Raw genomic sequence first — 22,383 nt, 5'->3', positions numbered from 1 at the left:
CACTTCGTCGAACATTCCCCTCTAACATCAAGATTAAACTTTTGTTTTACGTTACGTACATTGTCCAGTCCGGAAAAACAGAAATCCTCATACTGTACTTCATCCTTGTTGCGCTACTGTGTTCTGGCATGTCATAAAATAGCCATCCAGTCAGTGTGCACAGAGATCCCTCCTTTCTGTGCACGTCTGATTGAATGCGCGAAACAGCAGAGGTGCTTTCTGACTTTACCGCTTGTGGTTTGGATTTGACAGAGACAAGGTTGGCATTCAGTGCCATCTGAAGTTCAGTTTTAAATTTAGCTGCCATTTTGGTCCGTAGACCTGTCAGCAACTGTTCTTTAAATTTAGATGTCTTATCCATCCTCCACTGAAATCCTGCTCCATTGTCTCGGGAAGGAGTGTCATGGCAAAGTGGAAACCGGACTGTAATACAGGCCTCTGTTGTTGAGGATGGCTTGGCCGCCGTCTTTGGCTTAGGTGACATTTATCTTTCGCAAACTGTGAAACAAGAGTCAAGGGGAAATGCTATCACCAGAAATCTTTAAAAAAAAAAAGTGTGCAAAAAAAGAATTGTTGTTAAGAAGGGCGCGGGAGCTCGCTAAAGTGTAACTTACTCCATTCGAGGAATAACTAGAAGTTTCAAAAACAAAGCTTTCCATTTGCTACTTGTGTTCGAGGCCAGAATCTTCTTTTTATTGTCAACAGCGGCTTCACTGGACTTCACTTCACCACTATCTCTCTTGTCATAATTTCTTTTTCTAATTGCTGTCTTTTATATTTCTCCACTCAAATCTCAAAGCTGCCATCTTCCCACATCGTCCTGTAACTTCTTTTTCCATTTCGGATGTCCATCTCCTTCACATTATCTTCTGCAACTCCCTGTGAGTTCCTCCTTATAGTCCAACTGTTCCATTGCTTTTGGTGATGATTCATAAAACCTCTCAACTACCTATATATCCCCAAGGCACAGAGAATAAAGAAAGTCCAAAATCAAATGTCTCTGGTCTTACTGAAACAATCTGCAGCCGGCCGCAGGTCTCCCTACTGAGCTCCTCTGACACAGCCTTCCTCACCAAATGTCAGCAAGGTGGCAGTGGTAACCACTATTTAATTACATGCGACATAAAAAAATAAATATATAAAAATAAAAAAGTCATTTTTAGTGCATCTGGGATGCTCAGGCAGGGGATCAGGTGGGACTGTTGAAGTATTTGTAATGGTTGCCAAGCAGTGGCAGCTGTCAGCATGAGCTTGGTGCCATTGTGTCGTCATTACCCTGCTATAGGAAGGTGAGAAGGCCATTTACCATGTGGAAGTCATTTTCATCACGACCCGGTTTCACCTTCCTGGCCCTCCTCACTTCTGCTCTATAACTGTACAAGAGGCTGTAGGAAGCGATGGGGTTCCTTCCCTTTGTGCATGAGAAGGAGGAAGCCTGGTGTGGACCAGTCAGTCCCTGATGACTCCGGATCTGTCACCTTACCACTCGTCCATCCTGCCACCCTCCAGCTCACCCTGCCAGTGGAAAACCATAAATGTGTCAGTGACCATGTCCAGGTCGACTGTGTGAAGCATGCCCCCATGTTGCCTCCGATTATTCCCGCTGAATCATTTTGAGAGGACAGTAGCAGTGAATGACATTTCCCTGAGGCCCAGATAAGACATAAGTAAGGTCATTCAGACCGAAACATCTACAGGAAAGTATTAGTTGTTTAGTGTTAAAGCATTAGCTTTAAGCATTAGCTGTTACTCGCCTGCCAGCCATGACCGCCAGTTAGGCAAAGGTGAGCAAAACATGTTGATGCAAAGTATGCTTGAACAAAGAACAGAGAAACATATATCACAAAAATATGCTTTATTTCACCACGATAACATCTCACTTAGTGGAAATAGAGAAGTTGCTCGATGCCTGGTATGGGTGACACCTACTGTGCCCAGGTCTGCACTATAGGAAGTGTGGAAAAAGCCAGGAGGGAGCAGAAATAACCTTGTGCATTAGTGTCATAGAGAGGAGGCATCAGGTCTGGTGTAACAGCAGAGAATATGAATGAAAAATCGGGTGTCTTTGGCTACTTTTCAAACTGTTGTGGTTCATCTTTTTTTTGTTTTATTTCAGACATGTACAGCGTTCAGAATGCAGCCCTATCCAAATGTAAAAGTGCAGAATTTGCAATGTCAATGGCCAGTCGAGGACAAAAGTGTCTCATAAGCCCGAGCGCAGCCGTCACGTAGGCCATCCCCAGCTGTGTTTGTGTGTGTCTGATCCTGGCTACTCAGAGAGCTGCTGACAGACTGATGAGTTCCTGGACACACAAAAAATAGGTGAGTAGCTTGCATCCGCTAAATATGTCCCCTTCCTCTGACCAGCAGCTTTTCTTATGGATGATTGCCCATATATACAGGAAACACAATGCAGTCCTTTGGTTCTAAAACTGATCAAGTGAATAGACATGGCCAAATAGACATTTGGATATATACATCCATATGCAAGGTCAGATGAACCTCTGGCCTAACTTTATGTACAATTACAAATTTGAGATGTGTTTTAATTGTTTAATTTTTTCATAGCAAAAATTATATAACAGCCATTACAGATGTTCCTTGTGATTGAGGACGAACATCAAAATGATGTTGAGTTCAGTGAAATGCACATATCACACATTCTACACGTCTGTATGTTCCTGCACCTTTACTATTGAATGGCACGACCAGATCCTCTACGCACAGGGCAAAAATAAAAGTTACACCTGGGCCGCTGCAGCACATGTGGAAACAGCTCACTATAGGATTCTCTCATCCAGACTGAAAGACAACACATGGAAGCTTTTTACATCTTATACTTTTAAAAATCACGTACTCATACTCACCTCATTTCTTTCCAACCCAGACTAGCGGAGGCAATACATTCTCACTCCTAAGGCACCACAGAGCCACTACTTTTAAAAGGACTTCTGCATCCGGTTGACGCCGAAGTCAGCCTTCCATATTGCATACTGCGTGTATGTGTTTGGTTTCTCCTCTCCTGTGGGACATTCCAAAATAAAGGGTAGATGATCGGAAGCTCTCATCACTCCGTAAACTTGATATTCCTAGAAACGGGTCAAATGAATGCCTGATGCATTGTCATGCAAATAAGTCATGCATTCTAAATATTTTCACTGAAGATTGTTTTGTTAGTTGAAAACAACCCACGTGACCACTGAGCAGCTTTATGTTGGCTGAGGACACGTCACCATCAGATGCAATGGAGACGGTGCTCTGAGTCACCATTACAGTGCACATGGCACTGGCCTTCTTGTGGTGAGCAGTCCTGGAGAAGAAAACAGGAATCGGACCGGCCAGTGTGAACAACGATTAGATTAGATTCGATAGGTTGCAATCTGATTCCAGGATTTCTGTTACATGTAAACAAATAGATATGAATGTGTGAAAGGATATAAAAGTAGATGTGGTTGCACCTAAGTTCAAAGCCACAAACTGAAATTGTCAAACTGAGCAAGTACGTAAGCTTCACCGAACACTGTCACACTGAACGTTACACAAATATGCAAATGACATGCAGACTCAGCGCAAACCCCACCCCTTCCAACCCGCTTATAATCCCCTCTGCCTCCTGCCCTCCCCTCCACGCTAAAACAGTGCCACCTTGAAGAGGACTCAAAAGACGAACATTGGGATTTAAAAAAAATCTTGGCTGAAAAAAAGAATATAGCCATCGAAAAAATAATATTGACTAAAAAATATAATATAGGAATTGAGAAACAGAATATTGGCTCAAACATTTTTGTCTTGAAGTAGAAAACTAGAATGGAATTCAAATTTAAAAAAGGAAATATGTCTATATTTATTTTTTCAGCCAATATTCTTATTTTTCAATGCCTATATTCTTTTTTTCAGCCAATGTTAGCTGTCCCTGGTCTAGGCCCATAATATACTGAATAAACACACAATCTGTTAAATTCTATTCAAAAGCATCCAACAAACAACTGTGTTTTCTTAATACTTTTATTTACAAATTAATATTTTTGGAAATAAATTCAATAAATCCAGTGATATATGTAAAAATAGAATCAATATTTGGATTAAAGTGCAAAAATACATTTTCTGGTATCATGTATTTGTACAAAAAATAAAATTGGAATGCAACAGTACAACAAGGTCTTGCTTTGGTAACATGGCTTTTATAACTTGCATAAGGATTACTTTAAGTCTTTGGTCAAGGCATCCTGGTGGCTCTCTGTTGATCAAGTCCTCATCACTTCCTTTGGTTCATTTGGGTTTGCCAGTCCTCCATGAGGCATTAGAAATCACCAGAAATCTGCTGGTGTTTAACCTACGATTGTTGAGATGAGAGTTCTTTGGTCATGGTTTTTGGCTCCAGGTCAGTCTCATTTTTCCAGTGTCTCTTCCCTGCAGGTGGGGCAACTCACTTGATCTTGGCTTGCTTCAGTTCCTTAACCTGCATGTGTAATGTTTTGTGGACTGCCAGAGTCCTGGACTGGCAGAAGCCCTTGCCACACTCCTGACACTTGAAGGGCTTCTCCTTGGAGTGGATGTACCTGCATTGCAACACAAGATATCATTAGAGATTAAAATGACTGAATCACTGCTCCATGAACAATCAAAACCACTTTGATATCACGGTTTTGATCCCTTGATGCAAAATTAACTCAACTGTAGCAACATATTTATTTGCTGAGGCCACATAACGTCCAACCCATCCCTACTCCCATGACGTAATACATGTCTGTGGAATATTATTAGTCCAATCCAATTAATATTTTGACTTTTTAGTTATCTCACAATATTAGAATTTTAATCTGTCCCAATATGATTAATTCACCATAACACCTGCACTTCAAAAATGAATGGAAACAGACATCCAACATAGTAAGTTTCTTTGAATACAAGCTTCTTCAATACCTCTAATGTTTAAGATGTTGAATTCTTGTAGTATGTTATGTCAGCGCCACATCATGACTTTGTACCATCTTAAGTTAATGCTGTTTTGTTTTTTGTTTTTTTCTACTGAAACTCTGATTCAGTTTTTGTGTTGTCGGAATGATGGTAGATCAAATAAGTGTTCTTTTTTGTAAAGTCAACAAGATTTTTGTGCAGGAATTTGCTCCGACCCAACTGTCACATACAGCTTCTTGAACCAGGTGTCTGAAGACTCAATTGAGTTGATCAGCTGCTGCTTGTTTCAGCTGACTCCTGACTGGTAAAACTCTGTGTGCTTGAATGGTTGGAACAAAAATCAACATCTACTGTGGCCATTCCCTGGTATAGGTTGCATAGATAAGCAAGACTGTTTCGTGAAAAACGGCTAAATCTATACCAAAGGTGCAGAAGACTGATCCCGACCTCATAATCTCTACTTGATGTATTTTTAAGGTGAATAATTACATTTTCAATTTGTGAAAATATTTGTATTTGTCAAAATAAATGTATATCTGTGAGACATGGGGTTCAAATATCTTTTAAAATCCACATTTTAAAAACACTGAGAGGAGCATGATCGGGCCCCTTTAAGAAACAGCAATTTGTGTGGAAATGAATTTGTGTTATCATTATTTGTTTTTGAAAATGTTCTCTTTTCATTGCAATGCCACTCAAACACACCTGCAATATGACCTGTAATTACTTCAAACATTCATCCAGAATTTGTCTTCCGCACTGAGAACAACTGCTGTAGTCTCTGCTCTTTGGATAGTGGCACTTTTCTGCTCCTTCTGCCAAAAAGTGGCTCTTGTAGATGTATATACGATAGATTACAGGGCACACGCCAACAAACGGTACACTCTAGGGATGGCAGACAACTTATCGTACACAATATACCACCAAAAGCAGGAAACTTTTGACAATGACACGGGTCGACTCTGAGTCTGAGTCAACCCGGCATCAGTTAGGGGCCATCAACAAATTCAAATTCATCAACAAAACGGTCAAAGTATTAGTGAAATCCTCACGAAGGCAATAAAAAACATTTTAGGATAGAGAATTGTGAATTGTGTGGTTTTTCATCGCACTAAACAAAGGACTGACAGTTTGTATAATGATTATGATAATAGAATATTACTAAATTAATTTATTATTTATTTCTCCACATTATTTCTTCAATAGCAGGAAATTTGTCCACACTTAAGTAAACTGTTAAGAGACATGAGATGCTGCTGGCAGACAGCTCAATTTCACCCTTAAATAAAACTGGCAGAGCAATCTGTCAGTCATGACCGGGCTCTACGGGGGATGTGAAACACTGAATTTCTCATCTCTACACTTAAGTATAAGTATAAGTATTATAATTAAACATAAACAAATGATGATGTTGGAGACAAAGTCCTCTAATAGGTTTCACCATAAAACTGTATTGAGAGAGACTGTAGTGTGTCCAACACATGGAATAGAATGAAAATGCGTTTTATCGAGGTAATTATCATTGTCACTGAAATGACATTTATCCAGATAATTTTTTGTCCATATTGCCCATTCCTAGTACACTCCAATAATTTACAAAGGAAATGAAAAACCCTTTGGATGTGAGGGCATTCAAAGAAATGACACAGAAATTTTAAGATGACGCTACAGAAGAAACTTCAATGATCTGGAGCGACAGACTGACAGTAACACACTACACAACATAGAAGACATGCCTCAGACACAAGAGGAAGTCATATGTACTGACATCAACGCAACGTTGACCGAGCAAAATAAAGAGAAAAAACTACACGCTGTAACATACAGCCAAATAAGGAAAAGTCAAAATAAATGTCCTCGCATACCAAACGGCACAAAATTGTGAACTATTTGGAGGCGAACGTTGACTACAAGAATAGGACTGGAATCACGGACGTGATCGCAAAATTGGCTGATGCAATTTACATAGTTGAATTTAATATGATGACCTTGATAAATTGTTTTTGTGTGGAAAAGGGATGTCTATTTAATGAAAGGTGGTTAGGAGGGAGGCTACTCTCGAAGGGGTAGTTGTATTTATCCACAGTGGCGGCTCATTCCTCTGTGGCAATTCATATAGGTAAGAGCTTGATTATACACACAGCGTCATCATATTCTTAGTAGTTATTCGCATTCAAACGTTGTCTTTCTGATCGTTGTCTTTGTAGTGTTTTGCTTATACAGAACCCAGTGATGGGATATCAACAGAATCAAGCGCGCCACCATTAGATGCTGAATGTTTTGGTGTGTAACATGGTAACAACAAGAGTTTCGATTGGTTGGATACGTGCAAACGAAATTTTGGAAAAATGAACCTCTGTCCAAAAATATAAAAGTCGCAATTTCACTGCTGGTATGAAAACAGCAGAATCTGGAAAAAAATAAAATAAAATAACGTGAGAAATATTCACACGAAAAATATGTGTCTGGTGTCTTCTGTACCTGGTGTCAATACAATATAATACAATAACTGTTCTTTAATTTGTCTCTCTAAAATGTACAATGAAATGATGCACACACTACGGGTAAGGCACCTGAGGCAATGTAGGCAAACAGTGTCCATGAAATGACAGTCTGCCCTCACTTCTCAACATTTGTTTCTAGAGTACGGCACCAACTGAACTTTGCAAATGACATTATCACTGCATTTCATGTTAAAATGCAGTGATAATGTCTCAACAAGGTGCCTCCTGCGCCAGTTTTATTTTTTTAAATTAACAACAGGTTCATTTTGGTTCATTTTTTCGTAAAATCTTCAGAAGTTCAGAAGCAAATAGCGCAAACAGCTATATCACTGGCTCAGATGCTTATAAAGTAGGGAAAATACAGCTCATCAGGTCACTACCATGCAGATCAGAACATTTTGTGCGTAGTTTGTAAGGTCGTATGTGAACTATGTTGCAACTACAGAGAGCAGTGTGACTGACATGTTGGCATGTAAATCAGAACACCACAAAAGACGATCCAATACCCTGGAGGAAAATGCTTCAACATGAATTAAACAACCAGGTAAAATGAACAGTCAGTCTTTGTTTCACTGCTTCTGTTTTCAAATTTGCACAATGCTGTCTGCTTCTGATGTGCACTTGACTGTTGGCGGGTTCTATAATTGCAGTAAAAATTTATTGTGTTGTTCACTTCCAGATTTACAGTGTAAACTCAAGGTGTTTGACTACGTATCATTATACCAGATGAATTTATGAGAATAAAGTGATCAATGTTTCCAGTTATGTGAACCATCATAACATTGTGGGAATTTGGATGCTCAGATCTGTCTGCTGTTACATACACAAAAACACAGTTACACACGGATAATTTTGAATCACTCATTCATGTCTATTGACTGTGGATCATTGGTGAAAAAAGTACTTAACTTCAGCATAAAATAGTTTGTGGATTTAATGTCACTAGACTCACCTGTGGTCTCTGAGATGGTCCTGCCTTCGGAAAGCTTTGTGGCAGATGTCGCAAGTGTATGGCCTCTCATCGGTGTGTGTCCTCTCATGGATCAACAGGTTGTAGGACTTTGTAAAATGACGGCCACAGAACTTGCACACAAACTCTTTCTTGGTCTTGGATGGCAGCCGGCCACGGCTGGACTTGCGCTCAGGCGAAGACAGTTTAGACACCTCCAGAAGACAACCAAGGCTGGCAGATGATGGTTGGTGAGATGATGCCTGTGCCGCAGCTGCAGCGGCTGCAGCAACTCCAGCCAAGCTAAGATCTTCAGCTTGTAGGGGATCTTCCTGGGTGGCTGCTGTCGCCAGGTTGGCAAAGTCAAAACGAGGCTTGTTCTTGGAATTCTGCAAAAGTACTGTTGAGTCCTGCTTCGGCTGTAGCAGATGGGGGAAGATAGGGAATGATGCCATCGTGGAGAACCCAACAGGGAGTTTGGAGAGGCGAGGCAGAGTGAGTGGTGGGTAGCCAAGAGTCCACTGATGGAGGTGGATGGCGTGTAAGGCACTGAAGCTGTAGATGTTGGGGAAGTGATCAGCTGGCAGCTGGAGGCCTGTGGAGCTCTGGAGAAGTGAGTAGTTTGCTAGCTGGAGAGAGGGATGCAGCGGTACAGGAGCTGGCAGAGTCTTACTGCCCATGGCTGCCACACAAGATCAGTCTGCAAAAGACCAAAAACATAACTTGATTCATGAGTCACTCACACCATTTTTTTTCTCTCATCTCTCAGACACTTTTTGCTTTGAGTTAGCAGTGTAAGCAGGTATACTGAGTGTAAGGAGTACCATCCCATGGCAAACCCAACCTCTGTCAATTTTTCACCACATTGGAATATGCATCAGAAAGCAGAACATGTACTTGAACGTGTCATAGGCTAATTTTACTGTCAACGTACATTACATTACTCTTGTGAGAATGAGTTGACAAAACATACGAGCAATGCCCTTCTAGGTAATAACACTGTTGTTGACCAATTTTAGCAATTCACATTAGTATTTTGCCAAGCTTGAGTTTGGACTGAGTGAATATGGTGCTGCTCACATAGCCATATTCTTTGCGAAGAAATGGCACGGATGAGGCACAGGACATACTGAGATAAGTTGAAGGTTGGAGATATGAGAGAATAATGGTAGAATAATGAGGACTTTAATAAATGTTAGTATGATAACTTATCATACACAGAGTTTGGTGGTCTTCAGTTCATGATCGTAGTTTTAAAGTTAGTTTAACCCAACATGCTGTGAAGATTCTTTCAATCATGTCATTTAAGTTTGCATCTTGCACATGAACGGGAAAATGATGTACAGGGAAGCGCGTTAAAATTAAATACGCCATTTAAAGCTCCAACACTTGACAGAGAACAGAGTTTTCCAGGCTCATGAAAGTGAGACTGCTGGTTCTTTAGCAGCAGGCTGTTAGTGCAGCTGACATTTAGCAACATCCTGTGGTCCGAGCGTAAAATTGGGAATGCTAAGCCAATTGCCCGAGAAATAATCATTTATTTCTCCGAGCTAGATTAGCAGCCTTTTTCAGGTGTCATTTGTGCGGAGGCGGAAACGCCGTTTTGGAGTCGGGTGCAGGAGTCCCGCTACAAGTGCCAGTATGTAAGTGTTTGCGTATAACGTTTTTTAGTTGTCCTTCTGATAGAATAGTTGCAGCATTCAGCAAGGTTTTTTTTTTTCAGTTTTTGCCTTCTTGAAGAGGTATATTAAAATGTGTCAGAATTAAAATGACAATTTACAAATTCATTGTCAATCCATGTGATCGGTATCAGTTATCGGTGGTGATCCGCACTCTGGCTAATCGGTATCGTGATCGGCAGCATAAAGTCTGATCGGAGCATCCCTCATCACACTAGTCAAAGGACTGACAGTTTGTATCATGATATCGATTGTACATGAACCTAGACAAGAATTTCATTTTTAAATGATTTGTCGCAGAGACACAACAAAAAAGGCATGATGCATAAAATGAAGCAAACCGTCTTGTTTCTAGTGTCCCATGCCATCTCTGCAGATGATCTCACACCTCAACCTGATCCCAATACACCTTCAACTGACACTGCTAGTAAGGCTTGGCTTCTGTTTTTTTATTTTATTATCTGATCATTAGTGCTGCATGAGGATGGTTGACTTCCTTTCAACCTGCACCCACACAAAGAGAGTACAGCAGCAGCTGCAGCAGCTCTGGGGGTCATCATCTTTCATTTTTAACTTCTTTATGAATTGCCAGTCTTAAAATAGTCTTAAAACAGCCAGCTCAGAGAGTGTCAATCACATGACTGTAAAATGAAATCACGTGAAATATTCAACTAAAACATTTCTTACTTACTGACACTAACTGCTGCTGAACTGAACCGTCAGTATCTGACCCACACTGTGCTACATAGTGAGACTTTCAGCTAGGGGGGGGCGTCTGGGCATCTGCAAAACATGAAAAAATGGACGTCTGATTCTCAACCATAGCTTGGATGCCAGATTATATATATATATATATATATGTATATGCCGGTATATGATGGCATCTGGCGCCAAGCTACGGTCGAGAATCAGGCGTCCACTTTTTCATGTTTTGCAGATGCCCCCCTAACACTCACAATATCATTACTAACAATCACCTTCTCCACGTTGAGCAGTGTCCACGAGTCATTCCACTGTAGACACAGTGTAGAGCCAAAGTTTATAAGGGAAGCTCAATGCAATATGGGCATTCACAATTCACTTGCAGACCAAGAAAGTGTGCTCACTCACACTATAAGAGATACCATGAAGAGGATCGCACATACACAGACACATTTTTGTTTTTTGTTTGGAAATGGAAAGGTAGGGGCACGTTAATAGTCAGCTCACATTGTCATTCCTCCTTCATCACCCTCCTTTTTCCTGGCAAAGCGTGCAATATGTACCAGAAGTCTATGAGATATGAAGATCAGATCTCAGCTTTAGGGCTAATATCAAATGTATAAATGTATGATACGTCGTCAGTTAACTAGGGCTTAATCCTGTTCAGGGTTGCGGGGAGAGTTGGAGCCTATCCCAGTAGTCACTGGGTGAGAGGCGGGAATATACCCTGGACAGGTCACCAGTCTATTGCAGGGCACACACACCATTCATGCGCACAATTGACCTAGTGAGCATGTCTTTGAGCTGTGGGAGGCTCTGGGTAAATAAATAAAACATCTTTTTTTTTTCTTTGTGTGTGAATGTATATGACTTCTTTTGTTAAAAAGAAACATTCCTTTTTTGTTTCGTTTTAAGCCTTTTCTTTAAATAAGAAAATGAAAAAAAAACAATGCTATCTCTTATGCATTCTCTCTGATGCAACACCACATGTACATAGTTGACATGCTATTATGACAACATAAACATGATACATCAAGCCACCACTCTCGCCTGTGTGGTAAATGTGTCAGTGAGGGCACACATACTAATCAATTTACAGCGTGAACACACATGCAGAAGCCTCAGACAGAAAGACAGCACTGTGAGTGTATGCGAGTGGGTGTTTCCTGTTCCCAGCAACAAGCCCGGGGCTGTCAGACTGCGATCAGTACTGAAGGAGCGAGATACCTGCAGCTGTTGGATCAGGTTTGATGAGCAGAAATAGACAACAATGTATCTTTGTTTGCAGCTGACACTGATGGACAGGACTGGAACCCGCAACACTGCCATTGACTTAACTGGTTTCCTCACTCTTGTACGGCTCAAATATCACAGCCCAGTAATGCTGTACACATAGCATTAAGAACACATGCTTCAAATTAGTGTAGAGCCCCCTTTGTTTCTTTTTCTCTTGTGTTCATGTCTGCAGTGGTTTACCAAACGAAGATTGGCGATGAACTGGTTACTAATAACGAACGGCCTATGAACCTTGACGCGCGCTCAACTATCCATAAGAGTTTTTTTTTTTTTTTATGAGTTTCACACACATCCTCTGCCAGTATTCCGCCCAAATTCTTTTCTTTGCTTCCTCATGCATCTCAGCTACAACGAAAGAAATGTTTTGTGAATCTTTCCATCATCTTATCCTACGATGTGACCTCTCTAAATTTTCCTGAGTCTTGACGCATGGCCTCCTCCCAGTTGGACATGCCTCACGTGGGAGTTGTCCAAGAGCCATTCAAACTCAACGGCCAAATCACCTCACGTAACCTTACTCCTTACAGTCACTTTGCCCGTAACATCTCAAGAGTCCCCGTTTTTTTTTACCTGTAAGTATATATATATATATATAAAACATTTCACTTAATAGGTTGCACTAGCGGTGGGATGGTAAATGGTAATCGGAAAAAAAAAAGAAAATGCAACATAATACATTGCCCTACACTAGAATAGTTAGATATAGTCACAAACAGTGACAAGTAATAAATAAAAAAAATGACATTAATAATAATAATAAAATAGAATACATTTTTTTAAATAAAAAAAATGTAGCTGTGAAAACATATGCCTCACTTCATACATTCATTTGGATATACATATATATATTTTAACGGCAATATTCCATTAGTATTATTTGTATTATCGTATAACTCCAATGTCAAATTAAACATATCTGATGTCATGTCATCTGTTAAAATCAAAACAAATCATTTCCAGTTCTGAAATTCAGATGTTTTACAGAATTGTTGAATTTATTTTTCAATTTCACCCCACTCTTTTATCCTTAACACTTCCCTTTCAAATAGTTCTGGGAAATAAGAAAGACGATGAGTGAAAAAAAGAAGAAGAGAGCCAGTGTTAAGAACACAGAGCACTGTTTCCTCCGTGGCTGCAGCTTCGTTACCAATTTTTTTTCGTTACCAAATTGTTTTTGTTCGGATGACTGCTTTGCATTGTTCAATTTTATGCCACGTTTCCTTGTACTCCTAATATATATTTATTTCCAGTTATTCAGTGTGTTTATCAAATTTGAACAATGACCAAAATATATACTGTGTTGCAATTCTTATGAAGTTAATAATGCTGAAATGTTTTCTTTTTTTTTTTTTTTTTTGGTATTAATGTATTTATTTATCTCTGTGTTAAAAGTAAAATAAATAAATAAATAGCTGTTTTGCTGTTTGAAAGCTTCGCTCATATGATTTTATTAAACAGAATTTAGCATTTTCGCTTTAGCTGAAGCAACCCATTAATAAATTCTACATTTATCAAAGCACTAAATTTAACTAAAAAGATCAGAACTGTTTGATGCACTATTATTATCTTCTTATTTCACATCATAAATCTGTATTATGGTTGGAAGAGTAATGAAACAATAACTATGTACTTCGTGCATGAAGAGTCATCGCCCAATAACTTTTTTTTTTAACATAATGTTTCTCCCTTTGTAGCCAGAACCCTATACTGGTTGCATTTATTAAAAACGTAATGGTTGTTCATGATCAAGTCAAGTCACAACATGTAGGACAAAATAAGCGTAGAAAGGATGATCTTCTTCCGTGTCAGTGACCCTGCAGACAATTTTTCCCATATATATATATATATATATATATATATATATATATATATATATATATATTAGAACAATAATAACTTTGGATTATTTGCCCATTTTTTTACAGCTCGTTTTGCTGCCGAGCTAGCTGTTGAGTTTGAAGAACAGTATGTTAGAAATGTAAAGTTATTGTGGCAGTACTGCCAGGAATCCTACTTCATAAACACATTGTGATTTTAATGGAAATTTGTGGCTTGATGTTAAAAATTATTTTCCTCACCTTTGAACTACCATTCACTCCATAACATAAATCGAACACACAAAGACTAAACGCTGCTCTGCCATAGGTGCTGGGTAAACAGTGATGTTGTGGATCACAGTCAGGGTTCCAGTCATGAGGAGCAGCTGAGCTCGAATCTTCTGTAGCTGCACCTCTCTGATCATCCAGCAGAAGTCATTGACTTTTACTCTGCCGGCTCCTCTCACCTTTAACCCTTTCATGTCTGCCTACCAGGGACCCAAACACTTCGCCACGCAGCCATGTGGCCTCCTCAGCTCAGGGCCCCTACTGTTAGATCTTGCGCTTCAGAGAAGATAAGCAGACTGAGTCTTGCACCTAAGTGTGACTGCGAGCAGGTTCACACACACATGACATTGATGATGGTGTGAACAAGTGTTCATGTGAAAAATGTAAAATCAATGTATTAATCATACATTCAACACACTCCAATTAACCAGAAACATTTGGAGAAGAAATGTTACTTGAAAACAAACTGCAAAACATTTTGAAGTTCATTGGAATTGGAGAATACAAAATCGATTTATTTTCAAATGATTTGTCCAGCTCAATTAAACAATATGTTGTTCATAATGTGCAATGTAATTTACAATGGCTGGCGGGAAGGACGAGCTTTGATTCAGTTCTGTGACACCGAATATCAATTGGTGACACAAATAACAGTGTTGAAAATAAAAAAAGATACGTAGAGAATGGAACAGTATCATAATCAAACGTATTTCTGCGCAACACTCAATCAAATAATGACATAAGAATAATCACATTCTCACCTCAACAAGTTTGGAATTTAACCTCGATCACCCGTGTCCAGCTTTTTGTCTCTTTAGTCTTCACTGTGCCTGCATGAACACATTTACCTTTAAGCGTTTGTGTATTGTATGTGTTATCATTTCAAATGTGGACACGAGCGCGTGACAGGCGCGCTGATCTCGGAGTACGCTCACCTTCTCTGTTTGACAGTTTAACCAATTATAAGTAAGAGTAAAATATAAAACTGTGATTTACTGGGTCTTTACACATGATAAGCCCATAGATATAAACATACAAATTCACTTCGACATGAGGTTAATGTTCAGTACCAAGAGTCGTCTTCGCCATCGGCACGTCAGTGAGAGAAATCGCGTTTGACACTTCCACACAAAATGTTAAGTGACAAAAAATGAAAGTACTATAGAGTATAAATTGCTTTCTAAAACTTTCTGCCGTCATCGTACATTGCGTAGAGTTTCTAAAATTTTCAAAGAATAGTCAGTAAAAACAACGAAATCACCTGGATGTTTTGTGTCGGAATGATATTGGAGTCCTACCTGCGGTGGCGAGGTTTTTTTTGTTTTGTTTTTTTGTGACAACGGGAGTCCTATCGAAGTTTCGCTGCCTTTTCACCAGAGCGGCTGCGTACCTCCTGCTGCCGGCGACCGTCGGCTCCACTGGGATGAAGTCGCTGGTGAGCCGTGGCTGTAGGCGTGCGTGCGTGCGTGCGTGCGAGGCCGCCGTCTGCTCTTCCTTGTTACTGCAGCGATCGGATCCATCTCCGTCTCTTTATGGAAGCACAAATTGCGACTCCTCCTGGCGTCGCTCAGCCAGCCCACAGCCAACACCCGCACACACACACAACTGTTTCATTGAGTGAGCTCGGGGCGTCATGTCCGGGGTCACAACGAGTGGGGGCGCACTTGTACCTGGGCTCAAAAAAAGAAAGTTTGAACTGGCTGATAGAAACCAGGTTTGTGAGTAGATGCTAATCAGTAATAACCTAGGAAAATCGAACCTTAAAAAAAAAAAAAAAAACAGTACCACAGTGAACATTTGTATTTGCAAGAGTAAAACAAAAATACTATGATGAAGTATTGTTTTATTATCATGGATATTTTTTTTGTTTCTTTTCTAATTAACTCTAACTAATCCTTTTACATATGTTTTTCCAGACAGAGTCGGTACAACAGTGCAGCATGGGTCATTTTCAGCTTTGGCAACATGGCATAACGGAGAGCCTGCGCTTTTCCAAGAGAGTTTTCCTGCACAAAATGCAAGATAAATTTGTCTTTTCTGATTGGATTCACATTGTGTGGGGACCACTAAGTGACATAATGTTTTCCCCAATCTCTCACCCTAAATCTAACCATCCAAAACAAATGACTAACCTTAACCAAGACTTAACCAAGAAACCAAATGATGAATGACCGAGTTATTTTAAAGTTTTAAACCTCATATTGAGGCTTAAACCACAAAGCAAAATGTCCTCAGTAGTAGTCTTAAAGAATTGGTCCCCAGAAGTATACAAGTATACAACACATGCATGCACACGCACGCTCCTCCAGGTCCAGTTTTACGAGAACATGATTTCCTGGTTTTTGGAATTGGCATTAACATCATAGCACTGATAGCAATATTGATCACACACACGGCAATCTCAAGCACCACTCTGTTGTGATATGTTGTGATATTAGAATTTGAAAACAGATTGATTTGTGCATCTGTTAGTGATCTCCGTAAGTAGTCCTGGTGTCAAGCATTTTCCAAGCTTTTGTCCGACAATTCACTGCATAAAATCATGCTCATAAATGTTGCCTTCAATTACACACTTGAAAGTTACATTTTTTTAGTACAGAAAGCAAAAACGCCTTCCCAAAAAAACAGGCCTACTATGTTACAGACGATTTATTTATTTGTTTTAATAATTTATCCCTCTGTGATGCAGAGCACAGCCAGTATAACATCATTATAAATCAATACAGTGGATTGCATTAAACAATAAAATGCAATGCAAGAAAAAAGTGTGGAATACATCATGGCTCAGTCTCAAGCTAAAACATGAACAAATAATGTACATAACTGCTTGATAAACAACAAAAATGTCATCAATAACTCTTATGAGAGAAAGCAATGAACACAGAGCTCCATAATTCTCCTCATGGCATATGGGGTTTCATTTTCACTACTGTGGATGACTTGGCATGCTCCAAGTCGGGGAAAGCAAAGACATCACACATGTCCTCATTCGACTTAAATGAATGGTGCGTTGTCACAGTACTGAGAAGTACAACTGCCTTTAGGGTGTCAGGCAGTGAAATATGTTCTGTCTTTGCCTGTCATTGCCATCACATGTACAGTATGTCGCTACAGTTACCACCCTAGCCGACTGAATATTCAGTTTCAAGCAAAAACATAAGCCATGTCGGTATAGCAAGAGCATCCTCTGAATTTGATCCTCATCAATACAGTGTCAGTGGGCTTAGAATCAGCCAGGAGCCGATAGGAATGCGTAAAACCTGCCCTCTACTGGAAAGAGTAACATAACAGCAAGAGAAGCACCCAAGTGATTCGCGGAGTCAGCCAGCGTACTGAGACAGTATAAAGACGGACTCAGGCTTATGAGCCAACCAAAGGGGCTCACACACATGCGCACACATGCTGTGTACATTCCAATTTTGCATTTCACCTTCTGACTGTTTTCATAGCCTGGATAAGAAAAGAACATGACATTGGCTTGCATATCATTACACCACAGGCCCCACTAACCCTACTCCGAAATGCTGTTTACAGATCAGCCACATACACTGAAACAGCTGTTTACAGCTATTCAGATGCAGTCCTATATACGCGGCAGCAAAAGAGAGACACTTGACACAAATTCAGACACAAATACAAGACACACCTCTGGAAGGCAAACTGATATGGCCGTGCCCTCACTTCTCCCTCACACATGGAATCTCTTTACTAGACAATTCCTTCTAAAATTCTGGATGCATTCTTTTTCTGGGTCACTCCCCTCATCCCTTTTAATGAATAACGTCTAAAACAAAAAACATCCATGATCAGGAGAGGAGGTGACTTATTTGGCGTCTGGCATTAAAATTCTGTGCATTCTTGACTGGCCTGCTTTGACTGTGGACAAAGAGCTCACTATTTAGAAGCACAGAAATTATGAAAATACAGCAGAAGCAGTTCTGACAGGAAGGAGTGACATGTTTGAGTCAATGTAGCAGAGTGTGGATTTATTAATTGTGTATGGTGGACAAACAAATAAAAAAAAAAACCCAACAACTGCATACTCCTCAAGAACAGCTTGCCACTTTGTCACATCTTCCTGTGTTCATACTATCCGGCCCATGTCTCAAATGCTTATTTGATCACTTGTGGTGTCAAGTACCGTATTTTCCGGACTATAAGCCGCTACTTTTTTCTCACGGTCTGAACCCCGCGGCTTATAAAACGATGCGGCTAATATATGGCTGTTCTGATGAGGCACCGCCTGCGGTTTGTGATGCGTCCGCTCCTCCCTCCCGACTCGCCGCTCGCTCGGCAACGGCGTGTCTAATGCGGAAGCTTTTTTCAGTCTGTCATGTCAAGTTTGCATCCTGCAGCACATGCACTTTAAAAGGCGTCAACGCCACGAATTCAATACGATATTTAAAACACCAGCACTTGACGGAGCACAGAGAGTTTTCTGGTGCTCATGAAAGTGAAACTGCAGGAACGCGAAGCATATTGCCCGAGAAATAATCATTAATTTCACCGCACCAGATGAGCAGCCTTTCTCAGGTGTCGTTTTAAGACGGAATCAACCGCGGCCAAATCCGCTGCAGTCTTGTGTATGTCAGATGCAGCGTTCGCGGTCCACCACCTGAATCTGAAACTTTTGCAACCGTCCAGAGTGAGAACTTTCATGAGAGAGGTTGAAGACAGCTGCTTCAGCTGAGTGCTCTCCCTGTCTCTCGGAGCACCCCGAATTTTTAGAGTCTAATGAGCATGCTCTTTGCTGGCAAAAATATTGAGCCTCATCACATCAAACCGATGACATCACAGGCGTTTTATTTACCTTTAAAGCACTCAAATTGCGCTGTTTTCGCCCGTGTGACCGCAGCTCTGCTAACAGAGACGATCTGGAGGGTGAAAACAGCACTTTCTGAACACTTTAATTGTAAATAAGATGTGAGGAGTTCATGACTGGAGTTCAGAACATTGGCAAGATTGTTTCATGAGTCAGTCTCGACACTGGACCCCGTTTTCAAAACTAGTACTAGAGGATCGCTAGAAGTGATTCTCAACGGTGCACCCGCGGCTTATAGACTGGTGCGGCTTATGTATGAAAAAAATCCATTTTCCTTCTTAGATTTGGTGGGTGCGGCGAATATTCCGGTTCGCTCTATAGTCCGGAAAATACGGTATATCAAGTGCGATTTTCTTTCACCTGATGACCTTGTGTCTGTGCTGCCGACTCAGCTGTTATGTTGATGCTTCAGAGAAAAGTTTCACTTGAAACTTTCGAACCTTCAAAATGCGGAACACACCGACAAAGGAAATGATAGATCACTGGGGTTTCAAGAACATATAACTGACAGAAAAATTACTGTAGAGAAGACACTTCACAGTCTACACACAGCCTACTTAGTCTAAATGACTGACAGTAACACACAACACAACATAAGGGACATGACACAGACACAAAACTCACACAAACAATCGTTCGAGAAATTGGGTCAGAGGGAAGAACAGGGAGAAAATAATTTTGTTTTTTTTAGATTTGTTTTTTTTTCTGTCGGTCATTTTCATACCAGAGATTTTGATTTACTGCCAAGAATGTAAAAGATACATTGCTGAACATGATCATAAGTTGTTAGAATGTTTCGAAACATGAATGATCAGAAAATAAATTTAGGGAAATGTTTCTGTTGCATCTCTATTCTGCTGCAAAAACTGTGACATAGCAGATGATTTTAACATGCATGTGTTGTACATAGTCAGGGGTGTCAATTTTCATACTAAAGCCAAGTATATTCACGATCAATAGCAAATTATTCTGTTCCAAATGTAACTTAAAGGAAGATTTTATCTACATATCATAAATGATTTAGTAAATGATTGTTTTCCTCATGCAAAAAATTAGTTTACTCCAACAACCCAACATAACAGATGCTGTCAAGAACATTCAACAACTTTTTGAAAGAACTAGGGCTGGAGTGTTTTTGGAGAGAGTTTGAAATCTAACCTTAATGTATATTCATGTTCCTCAAGTACTCACAAGTCTTATCCATCTATTGACTATTAAAGAATGTGGTTATAGTGATCCCCCTGGAACTGCAACCTTATCGTGGTGGGGGAGTTTGTGTACCTTGAATGATCCTAGGAGCTATGTTGTCGGGGGCGTTATGCTCCTGGTAGGGTCTCCCATGGCAAACAGGTCCTAGGTGACGGGTCAGACTAAGAGCAGTTCAGAAGCCCCGATGACAAAACCAAAAACATCAAGGACCGTGACGTCGCCCGGCATGGCGCAGCCGGGGCCCCACCCTGGAGCCAGGCCTGGGGTTGGGGCTCGAATGCGAGCGCCTGGTGGCCGGGCCTCTGCCCATGGGGCCCGGCCGGGCCAAGCCCGAACGAATGACATGGGCCGTCCCTCCTGCGGACCCACCACCCACAGAGGGAGTCATAGGGGTCGGGTGCATAGAGAACTAGGTAGCAGTCGAGGCCGGGGGGCCCGACGACCTGGTTCGTGTGGACATTCTCTGGCTCTTGGGACATGGAATGTCACTTCGCTGGGGGGGAAAGAGCCTGAGCTTGTGCAGGAGGTTGAGAGGTACCGGCTAGATATAGTCGGGCTCTCCTCCACGCACAGCCTGGGCTCTGGAACCCAACTCCTTGAGAAAGGCTGGACCCTCTACTTTTCTGGAGTTGTCCGCGGGGAGAGGCGGCGGGCTGGCGTAGGCTTGCTCATAGCCCCGCAGCTCTGCAGCTTCGTGTTGGGGTTTACCCCGGTGAACGAGAGGGTCGCGTCCCTACGCCTACGGGTTGGGGACAGGTGTCTCACAGCGGTTGCGGCTTACGGGCCGAACAGCAGTGTAGACTACCCGGCTTTCTTGGAGTCACTGGGAGGGGTACTCGACAGTGCCCCAACCGGGGACTCCATTGTTCTACTGGGAGACTTCAACGCCCACGTGGGCAATGACAGCAAGACCTGGAGGGGCGTGATTGGGAAGAACGGCCTACCCGATCTGAACCCGAGCGGTGTTCTATTACTGGACTTCTGTGCCACCCACAGTTTGTCCATAACGAACACCATGTTTGAGCACAAGGGTGTCCATAAGTGCTCATGGCACCAGGACACCCTTGGCCGGAGGTCTATGATAGACTTTGTGATCGTGTCATCTGACCTTCGGCCACGTGTCTCGGACACTCGGGTGAAGAGAGGGGCAGAGCTGTCAACCGATCACCACCTGGTGGTGAGTGCGATCCGCTGGCAGGGGAGGAAGCCGGTCAGACCGGGCAGGCCCAAACGTATTGTGAGGGTCTGCTGGGAACGCCTGGCGGAACCCACTGTCAGTGGGGTCTTTAACTCCCACCTTCGGGAGAGTTTCTCCCAGATCCCGAGGGAGGTAGGTGACATGGAGTCTGAGTGGTCCATGTTCTCCTCCTCCATTGTCAGTGCGGCTGCACGCAGTTGTGGTCGCAAGGTCTCCGGTGCCTGTCGCGGCGGCAATCCCCGAACCCGGTGGTGGACACCGAAAGTAAGGGATGCCGTCAGGCTGAAGAAGGAGTCCTATCGGGTCTTGATGGCCTGTGGGACTCCTGAGGCAGCTGACGTGTACCGGCAGGCCAGGCGTGCCGCTTCCCGTGCAGTCTTGGAGGCAAAAACTCGGGTCTGGGAGGAGTTCGGAGAGGCCATGGAGGAGGACTATTGGTCGGCCTCGAAGAAGTTCTGGCAAACCGTCCGTCGACTCAGAAGGGGGAAGCAGTGCCTCACCAGTGCTGTTTACAGCGAGGGTGGGAGACTGCTGACCTCGACTGGTGATGTTGTCGGGCGGTGGAAAGAATACTTCGAGGGTCTCCTCAATCCCGTCGTCACGTCTTCCACTCAGGAAGCGGGGACTGAGGACTCGGATGGCTCTCTCATCACCCGGGCCGAAGTCACCGAGGTTGTTCGTAAGCTCCTCGGTGGTAGGGCCCCGGGAGTGGATGAGATCCGTCCGGAGTATCTGAAATCCCTGGATGTTGTAGGGCTGTCGTGGCTGACACGTCTCTGCAACATCGCGTGGCAGTCGAGGACAGTGCCTCTGGATTGGCAGACCGGGGTGGTGGTCCCCCTGTTTAAGAAAGGGGACCGGAGGGTGTGTTCCAACTATAGGGGGATCACACTCCTCAGCCTCCCTGGAAAAGTCTATTCCAGGGTACTAGAGAGGAGACTTCGGCCAATAGTCGAACCTCTGACCCAGGAGGAACAGTGTGGTTTTCGTCCCGGTCGTGGA

At 42.0% G+C, this 22,383-nt stretch overlaps 1 protein-coding gene across 5 annotated transcripts; it reads right to left on the bottom strand.

The window, feature by feature from the left end:
* Positions 1-4,057: 4,057 nt before the first annotated feature.
* On the bottom strand, positions 4,058-15,673 carry osr1 (odd-skipped related transcription factor 1). 5 transcript variants are annotated; one of them, XM_053845383.1, is made up of 5 exons: positions 15,451-15,666; positions 14,914-14,982; positions 8,374-9,070; positions 4,431-4,559; positions 4,058-4,333 (listed from the first exon to the last, which is right to left on the bottom strand). In XM_053845383.1, exons 3-5 carry the CDS (start codon positions 9,048-9,050, stop codon positions 4,270-4,272), a joined length of 870 nt encoding a protein of 289 aa, XP_053701358.1. In that variant the 5' UTR covers positions 9,051-9,070; positions 14,914-14,982; positions 15,451-15,666; the 3' UTR covers positions 4,058-4,269. The 5 variants fall into 5 exon arrangements, with proteins under 5 accessions (XP_053701358.1, XP_053701360.1, XP_053701357.1 ...); XM_053845385.1 differs by lacking the exon at positions 14,914-14,982 and having other exon boundaries at positions 15,543-15,673; XM_053845382.1 differs by lacking the exon at positions 14,914-14,982.
* Between the last annotated feature and the right edge of the window lie 6,710 nt (positions 15,674-22,383).

The sequence above is a fragment of the Synchiropus splendidus genome, chromosome 16 (genome assembly GCF_027744825.2).
Source record: "Synchiropus splendidus isolate RoL2022-P1 chromosome 16, RoL_Sspl_1.0, whole genome shotgun sequence".
NCBI lineage: Eukaryota > Metazoa > Chordata > Actinopteri > Syngnathiformes > Callionymidae > Synchiropus > Synchiropus splendidus.
This window is presented reverse-complemented; position numbering and strand designations above follow the sequence as displayed.